At 39.9% G+C, this 27,205-nt stretch overlaps 1 protein-coding gene across 6 annotated transcripts in view; it reads right to left on the bottom strand.

Annotated features, from left to right (window-relative positions):
- SEMA3B (semaphorin 3B) overlaps positions 1 to 27,205 on the bottom strand; it is a 197,593-nt gene that overhangs the window by 37,275 nt on the left and 133,113 nt on the right. For all 6 annotated transcript variants that reach the window (XM_053721168.1, XM_053721172.1, XM_053721171.1 and 3 more), the window contains exons 5-7: positions 21,828 to 21,947; positions 20,890 to 20,983; positions 20,636 to 20,755 (exon numbers count right to left, since the gene is read on the bottom strand). In XM_053721168.1, the coding sequence (XP_053577143.1) occupies positions 20,636 to 20,755; positions 20,890 to 20,983; positions 21,828 to 21,947 (334 nt within the window). The remainder of the gene's footprint in view (positions 1 to 20,635; positions 20,756 to 20,889; positions 20,984 to 21,827; positions 21,948 to 27,205) is intronic.

Genomic DNA, 27,205 nt, shown 5'->3' with positions numbered 1-27,205 from the left:
AGAAAATAGTAATTTTTGCTCATTTTACTTTACTTTCAAAAATTATAATTAAAAAGTTTGGATTTTTGAATTCCAGATTTGTGGATTTGTGTACCTGTACTCATAGAGAAATATAATTTCAAATTTTGTCTGGTGATAAAGGATACCTTTTTTCCTGCTTTATACCATTATTTAAAATAATTAATCAACAATATTTTTGGTGAGTGCTACTTAGAATACTAAACCAAGATATATGAATTAGGGTACCTATTTACTTTTATCCTGGATCCCCCTAGTAGCACATTTTAATAAGAGCTGCCAAAACAGTAAGTATAACAGCAGCAACAAATAATGTTGAATGAACTCATAAACTAACTGAAAAAACTTTCATGAAGAATGTGGCATCTAGACATGGACATCCAGCTTAATAGTGTTTTAGAAATGTACGAGATCCATACTTGCTTTGTTGAGCTCCTCAGAAGGAATATCTGCTTCAAGTAGGAAGAGTAACACCTGTGGGATGTGCAGCTTGTGCAACACATAGTGGTTTTGCCACTCTAATCCTTTACAATGTTCTTGCATTTTGTTCTGATGATATAGATACAGAGATAGTGAATCACATCCAATGTGTAACTTTTTTTTTAATTGGTTCACCATTGTACTATTGAGACAAAATATGTCATCATTTTTACCTTTGGTAATAATTTCAGACACAGACTAAAGAACCCCTTTGTGTTGATAAAATCTCAAATAGGGAGAAAAAGAGGATAGAGCCAATAGGTCAGTTACCTGACATCAACTGGTGATTCCAGAAGGTCGATTCCTTCAAGACTTCAAAGGGAAAGGACATTACAGCGTCAAGGAACAAATATAAATCACACGGAGGCAACATGCCTTGACTCTATATGTGCCACAATGTCAAGCCCCAAAGGTCTTACATATGCGCGGCCTGAGTCATGCTAAGAAGAGTGTTTTGAGAGCGTTCGGATGTGCTGCACTATAAAGAAGATAGTTATCAAGGTTCACAGCCCAGGGTACGCTGTGTGCATTATTATGTTGGATCTGAGTGCAGAAGAGTGCATTAAGTTTAGGCACAAGGGATTTATGCTTCTTCTAATAATAATCCAGAATGTGTAACCTGCGCTAAGGGGAGCACTATTTGTACCCTTTGCATTGGAAGTATCCTTGTAGCTGAGTAGGTGTCAAGCCCTGGAGAGGTATTGAAAGGCCCTTGATGACATCACTCTGTGCTTGGTATATCTGGAAGTCCTGACGTTCCAGTTCCCGACCTGCCCTGGCCTGACCCTTATTTGAACTATGAACTGTGAAACCTGTTGTATTTTGGATTATCCTGTTGCCTGCTACTCTTGCTTTGACACCTGATTTTTTTTATGATCATGCGGGTTGCTTGTTTCTCAACCATTCGCCTGCCTTCTCCCTAAACTTTAATGCATGGCTACGGTTCTGCTTTCCTGGTAATGACTTTGGTCTGTTCCTGTCCTGTAGTACATCATCTGCAATATATTTTCCTGCTTCTAATCAAGGTAAATCCCTAAAGACCTTATAAATGGTTTGAATTAAGTTAAACAAGGCTTAAAGGGCCACTTGACTCTTAGTGCTGCATTTAGGAAGCAGCAAATGCTGCTTTGAAGTCCCATCGTTTCAGGCTTGCCTGAAATGGAAGTTAAGCGGTCATAAGACTCCTAAAAGGTAGCAGATTTAAATCATCCCAATCCAATACGATTGGGATGATTGACAGCCCCTACTAGCGGCTGGTTGGTCGCCAGTGAGCAGGGGGCGGCATTGCACAAGCATTTCAGTAGAAATCCTTGTGCAATGATAAATGCCGACAGCCTATGTCGAGCAGACATGATTCGCTATAGCAAACATGTCCGCTCAACATACGATAAATCTACCCCTAAATAGTGACTGATAAAGCTGAGGCTTGAATCTTCATGGCACGTGCAGGAAAACTCTTTAGGAATCTTGCATGTAGGTATTTGAATACAGCACAGCAATAGAATCCAAAGACTTCAAATGCAATCACCCATATAGAGATCTCCTAAATCAAATGATTTGCAAAGGATGTTGACACTTTATAAACTTTATAAAAAGCACACCCATAGCCATACCTAGCTTTCTTTAAATCCATTAGAAAGCCAGATTACTTCAGTGCATGCAGCAGGTTATTAAAAGGAGAGGAAACATTTCATTGTTAGTATACACGGACTGTGCTGACAGGACTGGTTTGCTTATTTAGAGCTAGATTATGAGTGGAGTGCAAATTAGTGCTCTCGCTCGTGCCTTAACGTCGCTAGATGTTGGCTTTTTGCACCCGTCCGGTTGCACAAGTATTACAAGTTGACAGTAAAAAGTTTCCACACGAGCGCTAACCTGAAGCTGGGCTTGTTATAAAGATACCTACGTGGAAGCAATCTAGTGCTGATATATGGTGAACCAGTATGAGGAAGTCCTATAATTCTGGAAGAGAAGCTATCTACCGATGAGCACAAGACAGTGGGGACTAATCATTATACATCTGATCTTATTTGCTACTGAAGCTTGCCACCCTGGCACTGAGACCAAATAGTTGCCCATTGAGAGGTGAGCTGCCGGTCAGTTGCAAGTCTTGGTTCAGCACAGATATTGCACATTGGCTACATAAGCCAATGATGTAATAAAGCTGGAGGAGTGCTATTATCTGCTTGCAATTTTCACCTAAATGAGCAAATAAGAAAACTAAACATAATGCATACCTTGAGAATACGGGACAAAATACAGCAACAGTCTTTAGACCTCCTTCAAATTAGGGCAGTAAGTCGAGATACTCCATTTGGCTCAATGCTTGCGTAATCAAACCTGTCTTGCTTGCTCATCGGATCTATTGCCAGTCATAATTCAGAGGTAAATTTAGATGTACTGAAATTGCACTAACATTGCTGTGGAGCAGGAAACCCTTTTAGGGTCTGGATACGATGGACTTTACCCGAAGGGGGCCAAACAGATTTAATCACACTTCCCTAACATTGCTGTGGAGCAGGAAACCCTTAAGGGGATGGATACGATAGACTTTACCCGAAGGGGGCCAAACAGATTTAATCACACTTCCCTAACATTGCTGTGGAGCAGGAAACCCTTAAGGGGATGGATACGATGGACTTTACCCGAAGGGGGCCAAACAGATTTAATCACACTTCCCTAACATTGCTGTGGAGCAGGAAACCCTTAAGGGGATGGATACGATGGACTTTACCCGAAGGGGGCCAAACAGATTTAATCACACTTCCCTAACATTGCTGTGGAGCAGGAAACCCTTAAGGGGATGGATACAATAGACTTTACCCGAAGGGGGCCAAACAGATTTAATCACACTTCCCTAAGATTGATGTGGAGCAGGAAACCCTTAAGGGGATGGATACGATAGACTTTACCCAAAGGGGGCCAAACAGATTTAATCACACTTCCCTAACATTGCTGTGGAGCAGGAAACCCTTAAGGGGATGGATACGATAGACTTTACCCGAAGGGGGCCAAACAGATTTAATCACACTTCCCTAACATTGCTGTGGAGCAGGAAACCCTTAAGGGGATGGATACGATAGACTTTACCCGAAGGGGGCCAAACAGATTTAATCACACTTCCCTAACATTGCTGTGGAGCAGGAAACCCTTAAGGGGATGGATACGATAGACTTTACCCGAAGGGGGCCAAACAGATTTAATCACACTTCCCTAACATTGCTGTGGAGCAGGAAACCCTTAAGGGGATGGATACGATAGACTTTACCCGAAGGGGGCCAAACAGATTTAATCACACTTCCCTAACATTGCTGTGGAGCAGGAAACCCTTAAGGGGATGGATACGATAGACTTTACCCGAAGGGGGCCAAACAGATTTAATCACACTTCCCTAACATTGCTGTGGAGCAGGAAACCCTTAAGCGGATGGATACGATAGACTTTACCCGAAGGGGACCAAACAGATTTAATCACACTTCCCTAACATTGCTGTGGAGCAGGAAACCCTTAAGGGGATGGATACGATAGACTTTACCCAAAGGGGGCCAAACAGATTTAATCACACTTCCCTAACATTGCTGTGGAGCAGGAAACCCTTTTAGGATCTGGATACGATGGACTTTACTCGAAGGGGGCCAAACAGATTTAATCACACTTCCATAACATTGCTGTGGAGCAGGAAACCCTTAAGGGGATGGATATGATGGACTTTACCCAAAGCGGGCCAAACAGATTTAATCACACTTCCCTAACATTGCTGTGGAGCAGGAAACCCTTAAGGGGATGGATATGATGGACTTTACCCAAAGGGGGCCAAACAGATTTAATCACACTTCCCTAACATTGCTGTGGAGCAGGAAACCCTTAAGGGGATGGATATGATGGACTTTACCCAAAGCGGGCCAAACAGATTTAATCACACTTCCCTAACATTGTTGTGGAGCAGGAAACCCTTAAGGGGATGGATATGATGGACTTTACCCAAAGGGGGCCAAACAGATTTAATCACACTTCCCTAACATTTCTGTGGGGCATGAAACCCTTTATGGGACTTGGTATGATTGTACATTGTTCCAGGGGAGAAAATCCTTTGTGGGACTGAAATACAAGGGCATTTCTTTAGAGGACTTTGTGTACCTTTTAATTTCAGTTGTAAGCTAGATAAATAGGGATGAAAGGCAGTTGATGAAAACAAAGACTCAGGTTTATTTGAAGAGTAGTATATTCCTTTGACCAATGACAGGGAAGGAGTGGTTGGCTTATTATATTGGGCTTGTTTAGGTGCCTAACTATATTCCTCATGAATGATTGTGTAATACCAATCTTTGAGTCTTCCTCACTTTTTCAGTGGCCTCGGGAGCTTCTGCAGCCTAACAGCTTAGAGGCTGCAATGTTAAGCGACACCTGAATTGCTAATGTTTCTACTTGCTAAGTCAGTGCTATAAATACCTTAAATATCTGGAATGTTTCCTTTGTACAGTATGCTGCACCCTTTTCATAAATAGCTATGACACTATTTGTGTTCTCCATAAAATAAGTGACACTCTTCAGAAATTGTAGCTATGTGTTGCTGTCTTATTGCCATGTTTCTAAAATCATGTGATACATTATTCTCCAATCACATCATACCAAATGGCAGGGACATTTATACTGAACATGGAAGCAATCAGCAACCCCAAGCTGTACCAAATAAAAAAAAATACCAACAAAACAATATAGAGAGAGGCCAAATTAAGTTGAGAATCACATCACACCATATAGCAGTAATGTTAGCAACAATGTCTGTAACAATGTTATGCATTGTGCCATAGAGTGCTCAACATGTGTTCGCTCCTGAGCCTTCCAAAATATTCTGTCATGGGAAGGAGCTAAGAAGTTTTTCTTTCCTAATTGTATCATGCAATTTAACTCCCATGTCCCTTCAAAACCCATTCTGGAAGCCATAGCTCATAGGCTATATGTAGATTATTCTACATATATATTTATACAAAACCACTGTCTGAATCTGAAAGCCTGCCCTCAACATACTAATAAAGCAAACATGTGTAATGTGCAAACCACTGTGCTTAAACGTATGTAAATAAATTGAGGTAATCAAAATGCTGGTCAATATCTACTGGCAGATACCCTCACAGGAAAGAGAAAATCAATAGTGAAATTCTGTCGGAAAAATGAATCCTATAGTAAGTGAGATACTCACGTGGGTGAGAGCTAAGACTGAGCGCTCAGGTTATAAGGCATTCACTCTGCAGGTATCACTCCGGACATCAACTAGATTAATAAGTTTAAAATGTATTTTTTAAAACAATGATGCAGGTCACTAATACATCAAGGCTGTAAAAGACAAGTCTATTGTGCACTCGGTTCTACGGCATCGGAACGCTTAATAGTGTTTGAAGTTCTCTGCCGATAATGGAACCGTTACAGTCAGACTGCTTCTGCATGTTATGCCCCATCTGATGTAGTGTCCTTCTTGTATCCTGTGTTTCTCCAACTTATGTTTCTCGGATTATATTCGTACTTATTGGCTCTGAAGTTTGAAATTAATTTGCCAACCCACAGTTTAAAACATTTTTGATCTTAGCCTGATATTATAGCCAAAATTAAACTTTCATGATTCAGACATGGAGGCCTATTTATAAAAGACCTGCCGGACATGATCCGACATTGCGGATCAAGTCCGACAGACCTCGCTAAATGTGGAGAGCAATACGCTGTGAACTGCTGATGCAAAGCCACCCCCTGCAGATTCGCAGCCAATCGGAAGCTAGCAGAGGGGTGTCAATCAACCTGATCGTATTCGATCTGGTTGAATTGCAGCTATGTCTGTCCGCCTCCTCAGAGCAGGCAGACAGGTTATGGAGCAGGGCCAGAAACATGAGCCCTCAAGCTCCATACGAGCTTGATAGATAGGCCCCATGCAGTTTTACAATTCAAATTACATCTGTTATCAAATTTACTTTCTTTCATGTAATTAACAAGAGTCCATGAGCTAGTGACGTATGGGATATACATTCCTACCAGGAGGGGCAAAGTTTCCCAAACCTTAAAATGCCTATAAATACACCCCTCACCACACCCACAAATCAGTTTTACAAACTTTGCCTCCAAGGGAGGTGGTGAAGTAAGTTTGTGCTAGATTCTACGTTGATATGCGCTCCGCAGCAAGTTGGAGCCCGGTTTTCCTCTCAGCGTGCAGTGAATGTCAGAGGGATGTGAGGAGAGTATTGCCTATTGAATGCAGTGATCTCCTTCTACGGGGTCTATTTCATAAGGTTCTCTGTTATCGGTCGTAGAGATTCATCTCTTACCTCCCTTTTCAGATCGACGATATACTCTTATATTTACCATTTCCTCTACTGATTCTCGTTTCAGTACTGGTTTGGCTTTCTACAAACATGTAGATGAGTGTCCTGGGGTAAGTAAGTCTTATTTTCTGTGACACTCTAAGCTATGGTTGGGCACTTTATTTATAAAGTTCTAAATATATGTATTCAAACATTTATTTGCCTTGACTCAGAATGTTCAACTTTCCTTATTTCCAGACAGTCAGTTTCATATTTGGGATTATGCTTTAAATTATCATATTTTTTCTTACCTCAAAAATTTGACTTTTTTCCCTGTGGGCTGTTAGGCTCGCGGGGGCTGAAAATGCTTCATTTTATTCATTCTTGGCGCGGACTTTTTTGGCGCAAAAATTCTTTTCCGTTTCCGGCGTCATACGTGTCGCCGGAAGTTGCGTCATTTTTGACGTTATTTTGCGCCAAAAATGTCGGCGTTCCGGATGTGGCGTCATTTTTGGCGCCAAAAGCATTTAGGCGCCAAATAATGTGGGCGTCTTATTTGGCGCCAAAAAATATGGGCGTCGCTTTTGTCTCCACATTATTTCAGTCTCATTTTTCATTTGCTTCTGGTTGCTAGAAGCTTGATGTTTGGCATTTTTTTCCCATTCCTGAAACTGTCTTATAAGGAATTTGATCTATTTTGCTTTATATGTTGTTTTTTCTCTTACATATTGCAAGATGTCTCACGTTGCATCTGAGCCAGAAGATACTACAGGAAAACCACTGCCTGCTGGATCTACCAAAGCTAAGTGTATCTGCTGTAAACTTTTGGTAGCTATTCCTCCAGCTGTTGTTTGTAATAATTGTCATGACAAACTTGTTAAAGCAGATAATATTTCCTTTAGTGATGTACCATTGCCTGTTGCAGTTCCCTCAACATCTAAGGTGCAGAATGTTCCTGATAACATAAGAGATTTTGTTTCTGAATCCATAAAGAAGGCTTTGTCTGTTATTTCTCCTTCTAGTAAACGTAAAAAGTCTTTTAAATCTTCTCTCTCTACAGATGAATTTTTAAATGAACACCATCATTCTGATTCTTTGGACTCTTCTGGTTCAGAGGATTCTGTCTCAGAGATTGATGCTGATAAATCTTCAAATTTATTTAAGATGGAATTTATTCGCTCTTTACTTAAAGAAGTACTAATTGCTTTAGAAATAGAGGATTCTAGTCCTCTTGATACTAATTCTATACGTTTGGATAAGGTTTTTAAAGCTCCTGCGGTTATTCCAGAAGTCTTTCCTGTTCCTAATGCTATTTCTGCAGTAATTGCTAAGGAATGGGATAAATTGGGTAATTCATTTACTCCTTCTAAACGTTTTAAGCAATTATATCCTGTTCCGCCTGACAGGTTAGAATTTTGGGACAAAATCCCTAAAGTTGATGGGGCTATTTCTACCCTTGCTAAACGTACTACCATTCCTACGTCAGATGGTACCTCGTTTAAAGATCCTTTAGATAGAAAAATTGAATCTTTTCTAAGAAAAGCTTATCTATGTTCAGGTAATCTTCTTAGACCTGCTATATCATTGGCTGATGTTGCTGCAGCTTCAACTTTTTGGTTGGAAACTCTAGCGCAACAAGTAACAAATCGTGATTCTCATGATATTATTATTCTTCTCCAGCATGCTAATAATTTCATCTGTGATGCCATTTTTGATATTATTAGAGTTGATGTTAGATTTATGTCTCTGGCTATCTTAGCCAGAAGAGCTTTATGGCTTAAGACTTGGAATGCTGATATGGCTTCTAAATCAACTCTACTTTCCATTTCTTTCCAGGGAAACAAATTATTTGGTTCTCAGTTGGATTCTATTATTTCAACTGTTACTGGTGGGAAAGGAACTTTTTTACCACAGGATAAAAAGTCTAAAGGTAAAAACAGGGCTAACAATCGTTTTCGTTCCTTTCGTTTCAACAAAGAACAAAAGCCTGATCCTTCGTCCTCAGGAGCAGTTTCAGTTTGGAAACCATCTCCAGTCTGGAATAAATCCAAGCCTGCTAGAAAGGCAAAGCCTGCTTCTAAGTTCACATGAAGGTACGGCCCTCATTCCAGTTCAGCTGGTAGGGGGCAGGTTACGTTTTTTCAAAGAAATTTGGATCAATTCTGTTCACAATCTTTGGATTCAGAACATTGTTTCAGAAGGGTACAGAATTGGTTTCAAGATGAGACCTCCTGCAAAGAGATTTTTTCTTTCCCATGTCCCAGTAAATCCAGTGAAAGCTCAAGCATTTCTGAATTGTGTTTCAGATCTAGAGTTGGCTGGAGTAATTATGCCAGTTCCAGTTCCGGAACAGGGGATGGGGTTTTATTCAAATCTCTTCATTGTACCAAAGAAGGAGAATTCCTTCAGACCAGTTCTGGATCTAAAATTATTGAATCGTTATGTAAGGATACCAACGTTCAAGATGGTAACTGTAAGGACTATATTGCCTTTTGTTCAGCAAGGGAATTATATGTCCACAATAGATTTACAGGATGCATATCTGCATATTCCAATTCATCCAGATCATTATCAGTTCCTGAGATTCTCTTTTCTAGACAAGCATTACCAATTTGTGGCTCTACCGTTTGGCCTTGCTACAGCTCCAAGAATTTTCACAAAGATTCTCGGTGCCCTTCTGTCTGTAATCAGAGAACAGGGTATTGTGGTATTTCCTTATTTGGACGATATCTTGGTACTTGCTCCGTCTTTACATTTAGCAGAGTCTCATACGAATCGACTTGTGTTGTTTCTTCAAGATCATGGTTGGAGGATCAATTTACCAAAAAGTTCTTTGATTCCTCAAACAAGGGTAACCTTTCTGGGTTTCCAGATAGATTCAGTGTCCATGACTTTGTCTTTAACAGACAAGAGACGTCTAAAATTGATTACAGCCTGTCGAAACCTTCAGTCTCAATCATTCCCTTCGGTAGCCTTATGCATGGAAATTCTAGGTCTTATGACTGCTGCATCGGACGCGATCCCCTTTGCTCGTTTTCACATGCGACCTCTTCAGCTCTGTATGCTGAACCAATGGTGCAGGGATTACACGAAGATATATCAATTAATATCTTTAAAACCGATTGTTCGGCACTCTCTAACGTGGTGGACAGATCACCATCGTTTAATTCAGGGGGCTTCTTTTGTTCTTCCGACCTGGACTGTAATTTCAACAGATGCAAGTCTCACAGGTTGGGGAGCTGTGTGGGGATCTCTGACGGCACAAGGAGTTTGGAAATCTCAGGAGGTGAGATTACCGATCAATATCTTGGAACTCCGTGCAGTTTTCAGAGCTCTTCAGTTTTGGCCTCTTCTGAAGAGAGAATCGTTCATTTGTTTTCAGACAGACAATGTCACAACTGTGGCATACATCAATCATCAAGGAGGGACTCACAGTCCTCTGGCTATGAAAGAAGTATCTCGAATTTTGGTTTGGGCGGAATCCAGCTCCTGTCTAATCTCTGCGGTTCATATCCCAGGTGTAGACAATTGGGAAGCGGATTATCTCAGTCGCCAAACGTTGCATCCGGGCGAATGGTCTCTTCACCCAGAGGTATTTCTTCAGATTGTTCAATTGTGGGGGCTTCCAGAGATAGATCTGATGGCCTCTCATCTAAACAAGAAACTTCCCAGGTATCTGTCCAGATCCCGGGATCCTCAGGCGGAGGCAGTGGATGCATTATCACTTCCTTGGAAGTATCATCCTGCCTATATCTTTCCGCCTCTAGTTCTTCTTCCAAGAGTAATCTCCAAGATTCTGAGGGAATGCTCGTTTGTTCTGCTAATAGCTCCGGCATGGCCTCACAGGTTTTGGTATGCGGATCTTGTCCGGATGGCATCTTGCCAGCCATGGACTCTTCCGTTAAGACCAGACCTTCTGTCACAAGGTCCTTTTTTCCATCCGGATCTGAAATCCTTAAATTTAAAGGTATGGAGATTGAACGCTTGATTCTTGGTCATAGAGGTTTCTCTGACTCCGTGATTAATACTATGTTACAGGCTCGTAAATCTGTATCTCGAGAGATATATTATAGAGTCTGGAAGACTTATATTTCTTGGTGTCTTTCTCATCATTTTTCTTGGCATTCTTTTAAAATACCGAGAATTTTACAGTTTCTTCAGGATGGTTTAGATAAGGGTTTGTCCGCAAGTTCTTTGAAAGGACAAATCTCCGCTCTTTCTGTTCTTTTTCACAGAAAGATTGCTATTCTTCCTGATATTCATTGTTTTGTACAAGCTTTGGTTCGTATAAAACCTGTCATTAAGTCAATTTCTCCTCCTTGGAGTTTGAATTTGGTTCTGGGAGCTCTTCAAGCTCCTCCGTTTGAACCTATGCATTCATTGGACATTAAATTACTTTCTTGGAAAGTTTTGTTCCTTTTGGCCATCTCTTCTGCTAGAAGAGTTTCTGAATTATCTGCTCTTTCGTGTGAGTCTCCTTTTCTGATTTTTCATCAGGATAAGGCGGTGTTGCGAACTTCTTTTGAATTTTTACCTAAAGTTGTGAATTCCAACAACATTAGTAGAGAAATTGTGGTTCCTTCATTATGTCCTAATCCTAAGAATTCTAAGGAGAAATCATTGCATTCTTTGGATGTTGTTAGAGCTTTGAAATATTATGTTGAAGCTACGAAATCTTTCCGTAAGACTTCTAGTCTATTTGTTATCTTTTCCGGTTCTAGGAAAGGCCAGAAAGCTTCTGCCATTTCTTTGGCATCTTGGTTGAAATCTTTAATTCATCTTGCCTATGTTGAGTCGGGTAAAATTCCGCCTCAAAGAATTACAGCTCATTCTACTAGGTCAGTATCTACTTCCTGGGCGTTTAGGAATGAAGCTTCGGTTGACCAGATCTGCAAAGCAGCAACTTGGTCCTCTTTGCATACTTTTACTAAATTCTACCATTTTGATGTATTTTCTTCTTCTGAAGCAGTTTTTGGTAGAAAAGTTCTTCAGGCAGCGGTTTCAGTTTGAATCTTCTGCTTATGTTTTTTGTTAAACTTTATTTTGGGTGTGGATTATTTTCAGCAGGAATTGGCTGTCTTTATTTTATCCCTCCCTCTCTAGTGACTCTTGTGTGGAAAGATCCACATCTTGGGTAGTCATTATCCCATACGTCACTAGCTCATGGACTCTTGTTAATTACATGAAAGAAAACATAATTTATGTAAGAACTTACCTGATAAATTCATTTCTTTCATATTAACAAGAGTCCATGAGGCCCACCCTTTTTTGTGGTGGTTATGATTTTTTTGTATAAAGCACAATTATTCCAATTCCTTATTTTATATGCTTCGCACTTTTTTTCTTATCACCCCACTTCTTGGCTATTCGTTAAACTGATTTGTGGGTGTGGTGAGGGGTGTATTTATAGGCATTTTAAGGTTTGGGAAACTTTGCCCCTCCTGGTAGGAATGTATATCCCATACGTCACTAGCTCATGGACTCTTGTTAATATGAAAGAAATGAATTTATCAGGTAAGTTCTTACATAAATTATGTTTTGTTCTCTTGGTATCCCTTGTTGAGAAGCATACATAGGTAAGCCCAGGTGTGTCAATGCACTACTCGGAGCTAGCTTATTTTTATTAGTGTAAAACTGCTTATCACTATTTATTTTACTTTAATTAAATGAGCATGGAGTTTATGTTTAGAGACATTGCTTCCTAACCTGGCTGAGGTAATGTCAGTGTGTTTTGTGCTTTTGTAAAACCAATATTACATCTGAACTTTTTGTGGTAACTGGTAATAAGCAGAAAAGGTGTATTGGGAGGTGTAAAAACTACTTTTAGCTGTGGAATTTGATTATTAAAAAAACGTCCTGAAAATGTGTCTACAATTATCAAGAATTTTAATGTGATCAGTAGATACAGGACTGGCACATGTTAGGCGGAGGGCCATTTTGCGATCGCGTCAACATCGAAAAGGACTCATTGAGAGCTGGTAATATGTTGATAATTATTTAGCAGTATATTGTGATCACCCCATAGTTTTATGCACGCAACAGTGCAATAATTAAATGCTGTAACACAGATAACTTTCTTTCATAAGGTGGTGAGAGTCGACAAGCTATTACTCCTGTGATCGAACTTCTGGCCACTAGGGGGAGGCAAAACTACCCAACATTTTATAAGCTTTTAATCCCTCTCACATCTCTGGTATCCCAGTCTTAATCTTTGCCTCCACAGGAGGAGGGTAAAGAATAGAGGTGCTCCAGATTCTTGGTTAAAAGGGGTTCTCAGATTTATGTGAGACCCAATTTACCCTCAAAGAGACAGGAGCAGAAGAGAGGGGTGTATGGAGTACTTGGCAGTGACAGAATAACAGTTGTCAGGGGACTTGTCACTTAGCCTCCTTCTGTTGGGTCATTGTTGTACTCCTGTCAAAAATCCTCTGCTGTCGTCTGCACAGCACTGGATTGGCTCTCTGCTGGAAACAGTTTTTTTCTGCAGCTACATATCTCAACAGAGTGGTATGTGCACTCACATAGCCCAGATAATAATGGAGGTGTACCAGAGTTTTCAAATAATTATTTAAAGGGACATTGTAGTGCAAAAATGACATGCTCTGATTTGTTACAGCATGTAATTTTAGCACTAGTACGAATCCTGCAAGTCTGATGTACCTGTTCAAAATCAAGCAAATCTGAAGATTTGCGTCAAAACTCAACTGAAAATTAGGAGGCGGTATCCAATATCAAGCAGTAAGACTGATATACACAGCTATTGGAAAACATTGTAGAAAAATATACAGGGGTGGAATATTTCATGCTTCAGGCAGACATATTGCTTGGAACAGTATTCAAAAAGCGAGAATACATACACGCTTAAATTCTCGCTGCAGATCTTCGCCACCTGCTTGCTACCGAGCACCAGTGTGTAAGCAGTGGAGGAAATAGATCCAGACAGTAGTGCAGAAACAAAGTACTTGTATATGCATAAGACATCATTTTATAGATGGTCCGATTAGAGATTTAATTTTTTTTGTCTCTAGCTACACAAAGCCCCCCCCCCCCCCGAATAATAAAAACTCCCTAATTACTATACTTGTTTTTAAGTGCTGCTTGAAAATACTGCTTGTTTTTTTTCCAATTAGCACAACTATTGGCAGCGTATTTTGCCTGCATTTCTTTTAAATATGCTTCAAAATACAACACAGATTAAAGCGAACCTGCTTTAAAATAGACAGTGTTTCTTTTTAAAGGGACATAATACTCATATGCTAAATCACTTAAAACTGATGCAGTATAACTGTAAAAAGCTGACAGGAAAATATCACCTGAGCATCTCTATGTAAAAAAGGAAGATATTTTACCTCACAATTTCCTCAGCTCAGCAGAGTAATTTCTGTGTAAAAAGTTATACTCAGCTGCTCCCAGCTGCAGGTAAAAAAATTAAAAAAAAATGAAGAAATGAACAGCAGCCAATCGGCATCAGCAGTGCTGAGGTCATGAACTCTTACTGTGATCTCATGAGATTTGACTTAACTCTCATGAGATTTCATAGTAAGCTTCCTTTATCTGACTGGTAAAATAATATGAGAGTGCACAATGCTCATCCCTTCAGATGTCCCAGGACAAACACACTAAAATGCTGCTTAGAAATCCTTTACAATGGGAGGTGGCTACTGAGGAACTTGAGGTAAAATATCTTTCTTTTTTACATAGAGATGTTCAAGTGATATTTTCTAATCAGCTTTTTACAGCTATGCTGCATCACTTTCAAGTGTTTAAACATTTAGGTATTATGGCCCTTTAAGTGTTTAACCTCCCTGCACAAAGGATTTAAACACATAGTTAAAGTACTGCTCAAGAGCTGCGGCGAGTTGCTAATGTATTCGAATATGCAATGTTAGCACTAGAATATCCCTTTTAAGTAAAAATTAAAGGGACATGAAACCCAAATTTTTTCTTCCATGATTCAGATAGAGAACACAATTTTAAAAATGTTTCCAATTTACTTCTATTATGAAATTTGATTTGTTTTCTTGTTATTCTTTGTTGAAGAGATATCTATATAGGTAGCGTGCACAGGTCTAGAGCATTACACAACAGGAAATAGTGCTGCCATCTAGTGCTCTTGTTAATGTATAACATTAGTACTACATGACAGGAAATAGTGCTGCCATCTAGTGCTCTTGCTAATGTATAACATTAGTACTACATGACAGGAAATAGTGCTGCCCTCTAGTGCTCTTGCTAATGTATAACATTAGTACTACATGAAAGGAAATAGTGCTGCCATCTAGTACTCTTGCTAATGTATAACATTAGTACTACATGACAGGAAATAGTGCTGCCATCTAGTGCTCTTGCTAATGTATAACATTAGTACTACATGACAGGAAATAGTGCTGCCATCTAGTGCTCTTGCTAATGTATAACATTAGTACTACATGACAGGAAATAGTGCTGCCATCTAGTGCTCTTGCTAATGTATAACATTAGTACTACATGACAGGAAATAGTGCTGCCCTCTAGTGCTCTTGCTAATGTATAACATTAGTACTACATGACAGGAAATAGCGCTGCAGTCTAGTGCTCTTGTTAATGTATAACATTAGTACTACATGACAGGAAATAGTGCTGCCATCTAGTGCTCTTGCTAATGTATAACATTAGTACTACATGACAGGAAATAGTGCTGCCATCTAGTGCTCTTGCTAATGTATAACATTAGTACTGCATGACAGGAAATAGTGCTGCCATCTAGTGCTCTTGCTAATGTATAACATTAGTACTACATGACAGGAAATAGTGCTGCCCTCTAGTGCTTTTGCTAATGTATAACATTATTACTACATGACAGGAAATAGTGCTGCCATCTAGTGCTCTTGCTAATGTATAACATTAGTACTACATGACAGGAAATAGTGCTGCCCTCTAGTGCTCTTGCTAATGTATAACATTAGTACTACATGAAAGGAAATAGTGCTGCCATCTAGTGCTCTTGCTAATGTATAACATTAGTACTACATGACAGGAAATAGTGCTGCCATCTAGTGCTCTTGCTAATGTATAACATTAGTACTACATGACAGGAAATAGTGCTGCCATCTAGTGCTCTTGCTAATGTATAACATTAGTACTACATGACAGGAAATAGTGCTGCCATCTAGTGCTCTTGTTAATGTACAACATTAGTACTACATGACAGGAAATAGTGCTGCCATCTAGTGCTCTTGTTAATGTATAACATTGATGCAAAACTGCTGCCATACAGTGTTGCAGACACGTTCACACTCCTGAATTTATGTCCCTGCTTTTTAACAAAGGATAACAAAAAAACTAAGAATATTTAATCATAGTGAATTGGAAAGCTGTTTGAAATTGTATGTTCTATCTGAATCATGAAAGATAAATGTTGGGTTTATGTCCCTTTAGACATTCATGGTTTAGATCATGTTGTAGAGCATGTCATTTAAACAAATACTATTTTGGTATATTATCAAATTTGCTTTGTTTTTTTGTTCATTTGTTGAAGAGCAAACCTAGGTAGGTGTAAAGGATTGTACATTGGTCTTTGGCATTCAATGGCAGCAGTGTTTGTAGCACTGTTGTATATTATTGTAAAACAATGTTGACACAGTGCTAAAGACGTGAACATTTTTAAGCTTACCCAGGCTTCATCTTCAATAAAGAATACCAAAAGATGTGATAATAGAAATAAGTTGGAAAGTTTTAATTGCATGCTCTAGCTGAGTCATGAAAATTCATTCTGACTTTACGGTCCCTTTAATATCTGCATTAGGCTCCAGACAAATTTTATTAAAAGCAGGCTGAATACAGAGCACATTATCCCAAAATAGTTCATTACAGGACCTGTAGAAACATCTGTCTCTTAAACCTGTATAGTATAATGAACATATGGAACCACCATATGTAGCACTGAATACACTTTTTCTAAATGGGGCTATATTAACCCCTTAAGGACCAGCGACGTACCCTGTACGTTGCTGCAGTCCTGGGCTTCTCTCTGCCGTGATCTCGCTCAAAATAGTGAGATTGCACTATTTCTGCATGCCCCACGAGTGGGGCACTGCAGAAATAGATTTGCAGAGTTACTGATGCAGAGAGGTGGTGCCAATCGTTGGTGGGTGGGAGGATAACCCTACAAGCTACCTAATTAACGCCTTCACTGCTGGGCATAATAAAAGTGTGATGCGCAGCGGCATTTAGCGGCCTTCTAATTACCAAAAAGCAATGCCAAAGCCATATATGTCTGCTATTTCTGAATAAAGGGGATCCCAGAGAAGCATTTGCAACCATTTGTGCCATGATTGCACAAGCTGTTTGTAAATAATTTCAGTGAGAAACCTAAAATTTTACGTTTTTTTTTTTTTTTTATATGATCGCATTTGGATGTGAAATGGTGGCATTAAATATACTAAAATGGGCCTAGATCAATACTTTGGGTTGTCTACTAAAATTTTGTTATAGTTTTGATAGGTAAATATAAAAAAAAAAGCCTCTATTTCTGTTTAAATGTAGTGATGGAAAAATGCTAAATTTGCTCTTTTCTTTTGGGAAGTTTTTGTCTGAAATGCCAGGTCCTTAAGGGGTTAAAGAAGATAAATAATGGATCACCAAAAGGAGGAAAAAACATTTGCTTAGTTGTAGGCTGTAAAACAAATACAAACATACTACTTTGAATAAATGTAAGATGGAGAAAACCCAATACTATCCTATGATATGGGTCAGTGTAACCTCAGGCTGTACCATCAGTCACAGTTTATAAATCCACTGGGGAAATCCCGGAGATAATTATCTCCAATCTACATGCAAGGTCACCAGTGACAGTCATGATATTGGTCTGGAGCTTTGGTCTGGATAAGGGCTGGAGCTTTGCAGAGTGATTGAGCTGTACTGAGGGGATAAACCGTTCATTATCTGTGCAACAAACACCACTGGTATAATAAAGCCAAACTCAGCCTCGGCTACTCTGAACAGACCGAAATTGAACTGAATCAAGCAGGAAAGGGATCAGTATATGTAGGGGGTCACCCCCACTGTCTTAGACATCTAAGAAGCATTTCTACATACTCCACCATGACCTGCTGGAAAAAAATCTTGTAAGAAAAGAAGATTATGCTGACTAAAAAGAACAAACTGAACTCAGAAATCCCCTTTCATTGCAGAGATTCCTGATTAAAAAATCAAGAAGGGGTTCTACATGAATACATAATATTTGCCACTGAAAATAAATAATAATCATGAAGTCTCAAAGCCCATTATATTAAATTTGTGCCGGAGGAGGGTGGAACCAGAGAAGACAGAGTAGTCTGAAAAGCAATGGGTGTCTGTCCATCCTGTCTGGAGTGGAGGACAGACAAAAAAGCACGGTATCTGGTAGGAACTGAAGGGAAATTCCACCACCAGAAAAATGTAGGAGTTTGGGTTTATGTCAGTTCACTTAAAAAGGGAACAAGTTATCTTTGGTGAATGCTCTTATGGAGAGCCAATACCAATATATTTAGATAACTGTATTCACTTTGCTCAAGTGTAGTTTCCATCAATTTTATGAAGACACTTGGGTAGATTTATCAATTGTCGGGCGGACATGATCCGCTGTAGCAGATCATGTCCGCCCGACATCGATAAATGCTGATGGCATACGCTTTTGGCATTTATCATTGCACAAGTATTTCCCCAGAAATGCGTGTGCAATGCCGCCCCCTGCATATTGGCCGCAAGCATCTGATCGGGGAGATTGCTGTCCACCACCTCAGAAGTGGCGGATGAGTTAAGGAGCAGCGGTCTTACGACCGCTGTTTCTTGACTTAAGTTTCAGGAAGATCTGAAACTTTTGGGTAGATTGCAGCATCCGCTGCTTGATAAATCTACACCTTGGGGGCCAATTTACTAATGTACGGATGGACATGATCCGCTGTCCACAGCACATCAATACTCTTTCGGCATTTATCTTTGCACAAGCATTTCTAGTGAAATGCTTGTGCAATGCCGCCCCGTGCACATTTGTTGCCAATCGGCTGCTAGCAGGGGGTGTCAATCAACTGGATCGGGATGATTGCAGTCCGCCACCTCAGAGGTGGAGGACGAGTTAAGGAGCAGCGGTTTTAGGACCGCTGCTTCTTACCTTATGTTTCCGGCGCACCTAAAGGCTCATGCGGAAACTGCTGCATTTGCAGCATAATAAATTGTCCCCTTTATATTTATCACTTTTGTGTGAATGCTGCTTTCCAAGCACAGCACTAACAGGAAAGAAATTACATAGAAAGTAAATCTGTCTGGACTGTTATTGTCCATGTACAACCACCATATCAGGCTTGTCCAATCAAAAGCCTCTTCAGGAATTTATCTAGCTTCCCCCTTCTTCATCCCAAACTATTTCTCCCCTTATTTTCAACACATAAGGTACTTTATTGTTATTTGCTCATGATTATGTATTTCTTTCTGGTGTACGTGTGTATGTTGCTAAGATCAGTAAAATATATGAATATATGTACATTTTTACACATAACTGTAATGTAAAACTGAGTTTGTGTCTATAAATAACTGTTTGTATAGGATGAAAAGGGCTGTCAATTAAGAGAATAGTAGAACTAGACCATAGGCCAGTTTTTGTCCCTAGTTTTTTGGTTATGCCCCTGCTTCAAGCAAGTTAAACAACTGCTCAAAAAAGTACCTATTTGTCATTTTTATTGAATTTCTCAGAATTATTTTTCACTGTGTTTTATACTGTTCATGCCATGTTATTCGGCTCTGAAACATACTATTCCAGTTTTCATTTCCATCTGTCTCTTATACAAACCAATTACTTAAAGGGACAGTATACACTCATTTTCATAAATAGACACTACTATAAAGAACAAGATGCCCAGATACTGATATAAAAATCCATGATAAAATGGTTTAAAGACTTAGGCCCCAAGTTATCAAGGTCTGGCGGACCTGATCCGACACTGCGGATCAGGTCCGCTAGACCTTGCTGAATACGGTGAGCAATACGCTTGCCGTATTCAGCATTGCACCAGCAGCTCACAAGAGCTGCTAGTGCAACGCCGCCCCCCGCAGACTCGCGGCCAATAGGCCGCCAGCAGGGGGGTGTCAATCAACCCGATCGTACTCGATCGGGTTGATTTCCGCCGATGTGTGTCCGCCTGCTCAGAGCAGGCGGATAGGTTATGGAGCAGCGGTCTTTGTGACCGCTGCTTCATAACTGCTGTTTCTGGAGAGCCTGCAGGCTCGCCAGAAACACGGGGAATCAAGCTCCATTCGGAGCTTGATACATATGCCCCATACTTAGAAGCTCTCAGTTTAGCTCTGTTGAAAAGTTAGCTGGAAAGCCCATTGCAAATGGGAAATAAGACACTCCCCCTTATTTTGCATATGAAAAGACCCTTTACACAAACAGGAGCAAGCTGGAGAAGGTAGCTGACGGTATTCACATCAAACTTTGGGACTTGGTTAGGAGTCTGAAAATCAGAGCAATGTTATTTAAAAATAAGAAAAACTATAAAAAAAAACTAAAAAAAACCTTTATGGGCTATATAAATAGATCATCTACAAAACATATATGCAAAGAAAAAATGAGTGTATAATGTCCCTTTAAACACTGCTATCATAACTTATAATTTCCTCTGTTTTGGTCTTCATACCTAAATCTTACCTATACCCCACATACTCCCCACCCCACATACTCTAATTTACCCAACTATCATTCTTGCTCCATCCAAAACCAAACACTTCCATTAATCTTCGTACTCTTATTCTATTTGTTACTGCCCCATCTTGTAAAGTATTGTCACACATGTGACTGCTCTACACCCAGAACCTTTTTAGATGTCAATACTAACCATTGAGCCAACGGGAGTCATGCTGCTCAGTGCGTAACGGAGGACGTCTGCCCAGGCTGCGGAATATGGTGAAATCTCGTCCCATCAGATCAGTGGCAACTCCAGAGAACAGCTCTTCCCCTGAAAGTTTAAAGCGGATTGACACAAAAAATTAAATTGTGGAGGTGAAAATTAGTTGGTATAAGAAGGGAACAAAATATCTAATTCTTAGGGTGAGGAGAGGGTTTAAAAAGCAATGAGAAATGTATTTTTACCAATGAGCACTGCTGCGCCTGCGTGTTTAGGGTCATATGGGCAACGGCCCTTTCCATCCTCCAGCTTTCTCATATCAAGCTTTAACACTGTGTCCTGTAAACCACATCATACAAGTTCATAAATGCTACTCCTAATATTTCCCCCCATTTTTTCCTTATGTCTTCCCTCTGTCTCCTGGTCTTAGTGGTATTTATAATCAATATATCAGAGAACACCTCACATATAAACAATATTGTACTTCATTCAACCATATTTAATTTTACAATAACCTTACAATTTAAAGGGACAGTGTACTGTAATTTTTTTTAACTTTAATTTGTTTTCAATGACTTGCTCAAGTGTATGAAATGAAACAGCCCCTTATGCACAGAAAGCATATATTATAGTTACAGAATATCCCTGTTCCTGTATTTCTGCCTGGTGCCAAACAAGTTTACCTTCTGCCACGCTCTGATGTTGCATGCTTGGCAAACTACAGGCATTTTAATTTGTTTTAAAACATAACTAATTATTTATATAAAAAAGTGTGTTGTGAGTTTGGTATATGTGGATTCAGCTGTACTTGGAACAATTAACTATGCACTGTAAAGTATCTCCCACGTAAGTCATTCTTATCTATGAGATACTCTACATTCATTTTAGTCAGTTCACATATCTAGCAAACTCAAGAGACTATCCATACCTGGCATATGCTCATTTCTGTATACACCAAGTCAGTTGCCATGCTTTGGGTGCCCTTCTCAGTTTTGGCATTTTTTTCCTAAGATTTTTTGTACTGACTAGTTCAGGGCCCACTCTGCCTATATGTAATCACCTAAATACTATTGCATATACCATACACTTTACACCAACAAGTGGTCACTGCAAGCCATCAGAGTAACTGAGCCGTCACTGTACACCCTCAGCCTATGTGCCAGTGTACATAGTTCCCTCTTACCTCTGTGCGCTGCCCTACATGTACATATGCGCAGGTGGGATGGAATGCGCCTGTACCACAAGCGTATAGATGTGTGCGGTTATACGGCTGCAGGATCTTCACATAGTTCATACAGTCTGTCTGTTGGCAAAAACAGAGAAATATTAGCTGAGAAGTAACTAAAGCAATACTTAGGGCCGATTTATCAATCCCCAAACGGCTCCTAATGTATCCGCCAGAAACAGGAGTTAAGAAGCAGCGGTCTTAAGACCGCTGCTCCTTAACTCATATGCCTCCTCTGAGGCTGCGGTCTGCAATCTGCCCGATCGGGTTGTTTGAAACCCCCGGCTAGGTATTGGCCACAAATCTGCAGGGGGCGGCATTGCACAAGCAGTTGCACAAGCAGTTCACCAGAACTGCTTGTGCAATATTAAATGCCGGCAGCTTATGCTGTCGGCATTTAGCTATGTCTGGCGGACATGATCAGCTACAGCGGATCATGTACGTCAGACATTGATAAATCGGCCTCCTTAGTGTGTGAGAAGCTGTAAGACTTATACAGCAATTTTGTCCTTTCTAATGTAATCACTTAATGTGTTTTATAATTTCATTATTTTAGTTTCACCAGGTACTCTTAAAGGGGCATTAAACACCCCTTGTTTTTGTGTAAAAATTGTGCTTTGTTGCAAACGTCCTACCCTAGAGAGAGCAAAATGCTTATTCTGTAACTTAATTATTCAAAATGCTGCTAATAGCCTAAACCAGCTGTTTGCTTGCAGTTAAAGGGACATAAAACAAGTTGGGATAGAGACAAAATATAATAATATGTACTTGAATTACTTTACCTGCAAATTTATACTGCACCATTAACCCTTTCTTTTAAGTTTCTGAATTGTACAGCTCTCTATCTCCCCCAACACAATTCCTTTTATGGTTGCAACTATATCCACCTTTGATTTGGTAGAATGCATTATCTGCATTAACCTGCGGCCTCCCACATTGCTGCCACTATAATAAAGTTATTAACCCCTAAACCTCCGGCCTCCCACATCGCCGCCACTAAATAAACCTATTAACCCCTAAACCGCCAGCGCCCCACATCACAAAACACTAAATTTAACTATTAACCTCCAAACCTAACACCCCCTAACTTTAAATTACAATATCTTAAAATAAATGAAAACTTATCTGTGAAATAAAAATAAACCTAACATTAAACTATAAATTACCCTAACATATCTATTCTAATAAAATAAAATAATACCAATTAAAAAATTAAAATCTAAAATTAAAAAAAATAATAAACACTAAATTACGAGGTACTTTAAGTACTTTAAGTCTTTGTTTGTTTTAAAAGGACAGTCTAGTCAAAATGAAACTTCCATGATTCAGATAGGGCATGCAATTTTAAACAACTTTCCAATTCACTTTTGTCATCAAATTTGCTTTGTTCTCTTAGTATTCTTAGTTGAAAGCTAAACCTAGGCAGGCTCATATGCTAATTTTTTAAGACTTTGAAGTCCGCCTCTTATCTCAGCGCATTTGACAGTTTTTCACAGCTAGACACTTTTAGTTCTTGTGGGCCATATAGATAACATTGTGCTCATGCCGTTGAATACTTATGAGAGGGCACTGATTGGCTAAAATGCAAGTCTGTCAAAAGAACTGAAATAAGGGGGCAGTCTGCAGAGGCTTAGATACAAGGTAATCGCAGGAGTAAAAAGTATAACTGTGTTGGTTATGAAAAACTGGGGAATGGGTAATAAAGGGATTATCTATCTTTTTAAAAATTCTGAATCAATGCAACCAGTCAGCAGATCCTCCTTATAACTGCTGCAGCTCCATATGATCAAAGCGGTCTAGGGCAGCAATTGGGCACACAAACAGAACTGCTGCATTTCCGCCTCTACTCCTTAACACAATTATGCACAGTGACACTACACAGCCCAGATGAGGTCATCTACACTGACAAAAGTGTAACCCGCCATGTGGTGGCACTGGGTGACATTTCACAATGACCCTAAAGCGGCGAAACAAACCAGAAAAAAACTACAGAAAAATGTAACTTGCCTTCCGTTATTGGAGGAATTAAAACCATTACTGACCGTTTTTATAACAAATACAGTATATTAACACTGATTTTATTGTAATCAGCATGGGAGCAGACATTTGGCAAGGATTTAGTGGGAAACATCCACACATTCATAGTTTTTTTATGTAAATAGACTCATCATAAACATAACAAACAATCGGGTAGATTAAGAGTTTTGCGCTAAACAGGGTGTAAAACAAACGCCAAAAAAGTTGCGTTATTTCACTCTCCATAGCGCTGCCATTACAAGTTACTGAAAAGTCTCCTTGTGCATGCGATATGGTGGCATTAAGCTCCATACTGCACAAAATCCAAGGGCTGCTTTGACGTGCTCGTGCACGCTTCCCCCATAGACATCAATGGGGAGAGAGTGTTAGAAAAAAAAACTAACACCTAAAGTGCGGAATGAAAAATCTCCGTAACGCAACCCCATTGATGTCTATGGGGAAAAAAAGTTACGTTTAAACCTAACACCCTAACATAAACCCCTAGTCTAAACACTTTAATCTATCATCCCCGACATTGCTGACACTAATAAAGTTATTAACCCCTAACCTGCCACTCCCCGAAACTATAATAAAGTTATTCGCCACTCCTCAACATCGCCACCACTATAATAAAGTTATCAACCCCTATTCCACCGCTCCCCGACATCGCTGCCACTATAATAAAGCTATTAACCAATAATTCGCTGCTCCCCGACATTGCCGACACTATAATAAAGTTATTAACCCCTAAACCTCCAGCCTCCCACATCGCTGCCACTAGATAAAGCTATTAACCCCTAAACCTCTGGCCTCCCACATCGCCACTACTAAATAAACCTATTAACCCCTAAACCACCAGCCCCCCCCACATCGCAAAACACTACATTAAACTATTAACCCCTAAACCTAACACCACCCTAACTTTAAATTAAATTACAATATAACTATCTTAAAATAAATAAAAATTTACCTGTGAAGTAAAAAAAAAAATAAGTTTAAAGGGACAGTATACACTCATTTTCATTTAACTGCATGTAATAGACACTACTATAAAGAATAAGATGCACAGATACTGATATAAAAATCCAGTATAAAACTGTTTAAAAACTTACTTAGAAGCTCTCAGTTTATCCCTTTTGAAAAAAACACTACGAAAAAAATAATAAATTATCAAAAATAAAAACAATTACATCTAATCTAATAGCTCTATAAAAATAAAAAAGCCCCCCAAAATAAAAACACCCCCTAGCCTACAATAAACTACCAATAGCCCTTAAAAGGGCCTTTTGTAGGATATTGCCCTAAGTTAAACAACTCTTTTACCTTTAAAAAAATACAAAGTCCCCTCAACAGTAAAACCCACCACCCAACCAACCCCCCAAAATAAAAACCTAACTAAAAAACTGTATGAAGAGGATGCATGCAGGATGTCTTTGGCTTCCAGAATGGCTCTGCTCCATGCCACCAGGATGAAGATAGAAGACGCCCCCGGTAAGGATGAACATATCGCCGCCTGGATGAAGACTTTTCGCAGCCTTGATGGGGATGGATATATCCGATCAGTTATCCGAGGATGAGGTTCTTTCTGAAACTTCAGAGTATGAACTTTCAGGGTTGGAGTCTGCTGCCTATAATCCTCTGCCTGTGGAGGATCCTGTTTTTTTTATTTAGGACAGAACATTTACGCTTTCTACTAAAGGAGGTTTTGACTACTTTAGAGGTTCCAAAGGCCGAGCTGCCAGTCGAACTTCTGGGTCCTAAATTTGATGGCAATTATTATTAAGGACCAATGGAACAGGATAAGATTCCTCTTCCCGTCTGCTGACTATAATCCTCTGCCTGTGGAGGATCCTGTTTTCTTATTTAGGGCAGAACGTTTACGCTTTCTACTAAAGGAGGTTTTGACTACTTTAGAGGTTCCAAAGGCTGAACTGCCAGTCGAACTTCTGGGTCCTAAATTTGATGGCAATCATTATTAAGGATGAGTGGAACAAGATAAGATTCCTCTTCCCGTCGCCTGCCTTTTAAGGATCCCGGTTCTGGGATCTCTATGGGGGTGGGTTCTCTTTTTCCCATCCCTACTTGGTTGGCGCTAATTTTACACTTGCCACGCATAATGCTAGCCCGTGTGAGGATAGTTTATCGTTTATAGAGCCGCCGGATATAAGGATGGAAACTCTGTTAAAAAGGATTTTCAACCTATGGGATATTTGCTTTTACAGGCGGCTCTTGTCATCGCAGTTGCTGGAGCGGCTACCTTTTGGTGCGTCTCCTTCATGAAAATGATAAAGGTGGAGGGTCTCCTCGACATTTTTCAGTAAAGAATTACGGCCTTCTGGGTTACTAATTCTTTTATCTGTGCTGTTATTACGCAGATTAATTAGCCTATGTGAAGACTTCAGTTTTTCTGTTCAGGCCCGTAAGGCGCTCTGACGGATATAACTTCTAAGTCTAGTCTCTTTCCTTTTTCTTTAAGAGAAGGAGTTTGACTATCTCCATGGTTTCAGGGGCCAAGGGTGCCTTCATACTGTAGGATAAGGAGAACAATTCTAAGGGACAAAGTTTGTATTTTGGTTCCTTTAGTTCTGATAAAAGCCCAGCGTCAGAGGCCTTCGCTAAACCAGAGCAAGCCAAGAGTTCTTGGAAGCCGGCTCAGTCCTGGAATACATCCAAGCAGTGCAAGAAGCTTATTACCACTATAGATCTGAAGGAGGCATTCCTTCACCTTCCAATCCACAGGGAACACTTCCAGTTCCTCAGGTTTAGATTCCTGGACCAGCACTTCCAGTTCATTGCACTTCCGTTTGGTCCAGCTACTGCTTCAAGAATTTTACGAGGATTCTAGGGGCTGTTCTAGCAGTCGCCAGAACCTGGGGTGTAGCAGCAGCTCCCTACTTGGACGGCATTCTGGTACAAGCACCATAGTTTTGTCTGGTGGAAGACCATTCAGAATCTCTCCTCTGGGGAGAATAAATAGAGAGAGGAGTTCTCTTATTCCAAGCACCAGGGTGGGCACGATATTAGATTCCATAGACATGAGAATATTTCAGACCAGACCAGAGAAGTTGCAAACTAGCTTCAACATGTCTTGTCTTCCAGACCTCCTTAAGACCATCTGTGGCTCAGTTTATGGAGATCCTTCGCGGCCACGATGGAGCAATCGGTATCACTGACGCCTGCTCCTGAAAGATTTGAGCCACCACTCAAGGAGTGGTAATGGCAGGAAAAGAGAAATTAGATTGAACCTCCAAGGCACCGCTAATACATCTATTATCTCTGCCTAAGGACCCCTGGACCTCAACCCATATCTGGGTAGTTAG

This window comes from Bombina bombina, chromosome 7, assembly GCF_027579735.1.
Source record: "Bombina bombina isolate aBomBom1 chromosome 7, aBomBom1.pri, whole genome shotgun sequence".
Classification (NCBI taxonomy): Eukaryota; Metazoa; Chordata; class Amphibia; order Anura; family Bombinatoridae; genus Bombina; species Bombina bombina.
Note: the sequence above shows the minus strand (reverse complement) of the source record. Positions and strands in the feature narration are given on the sequence as shown.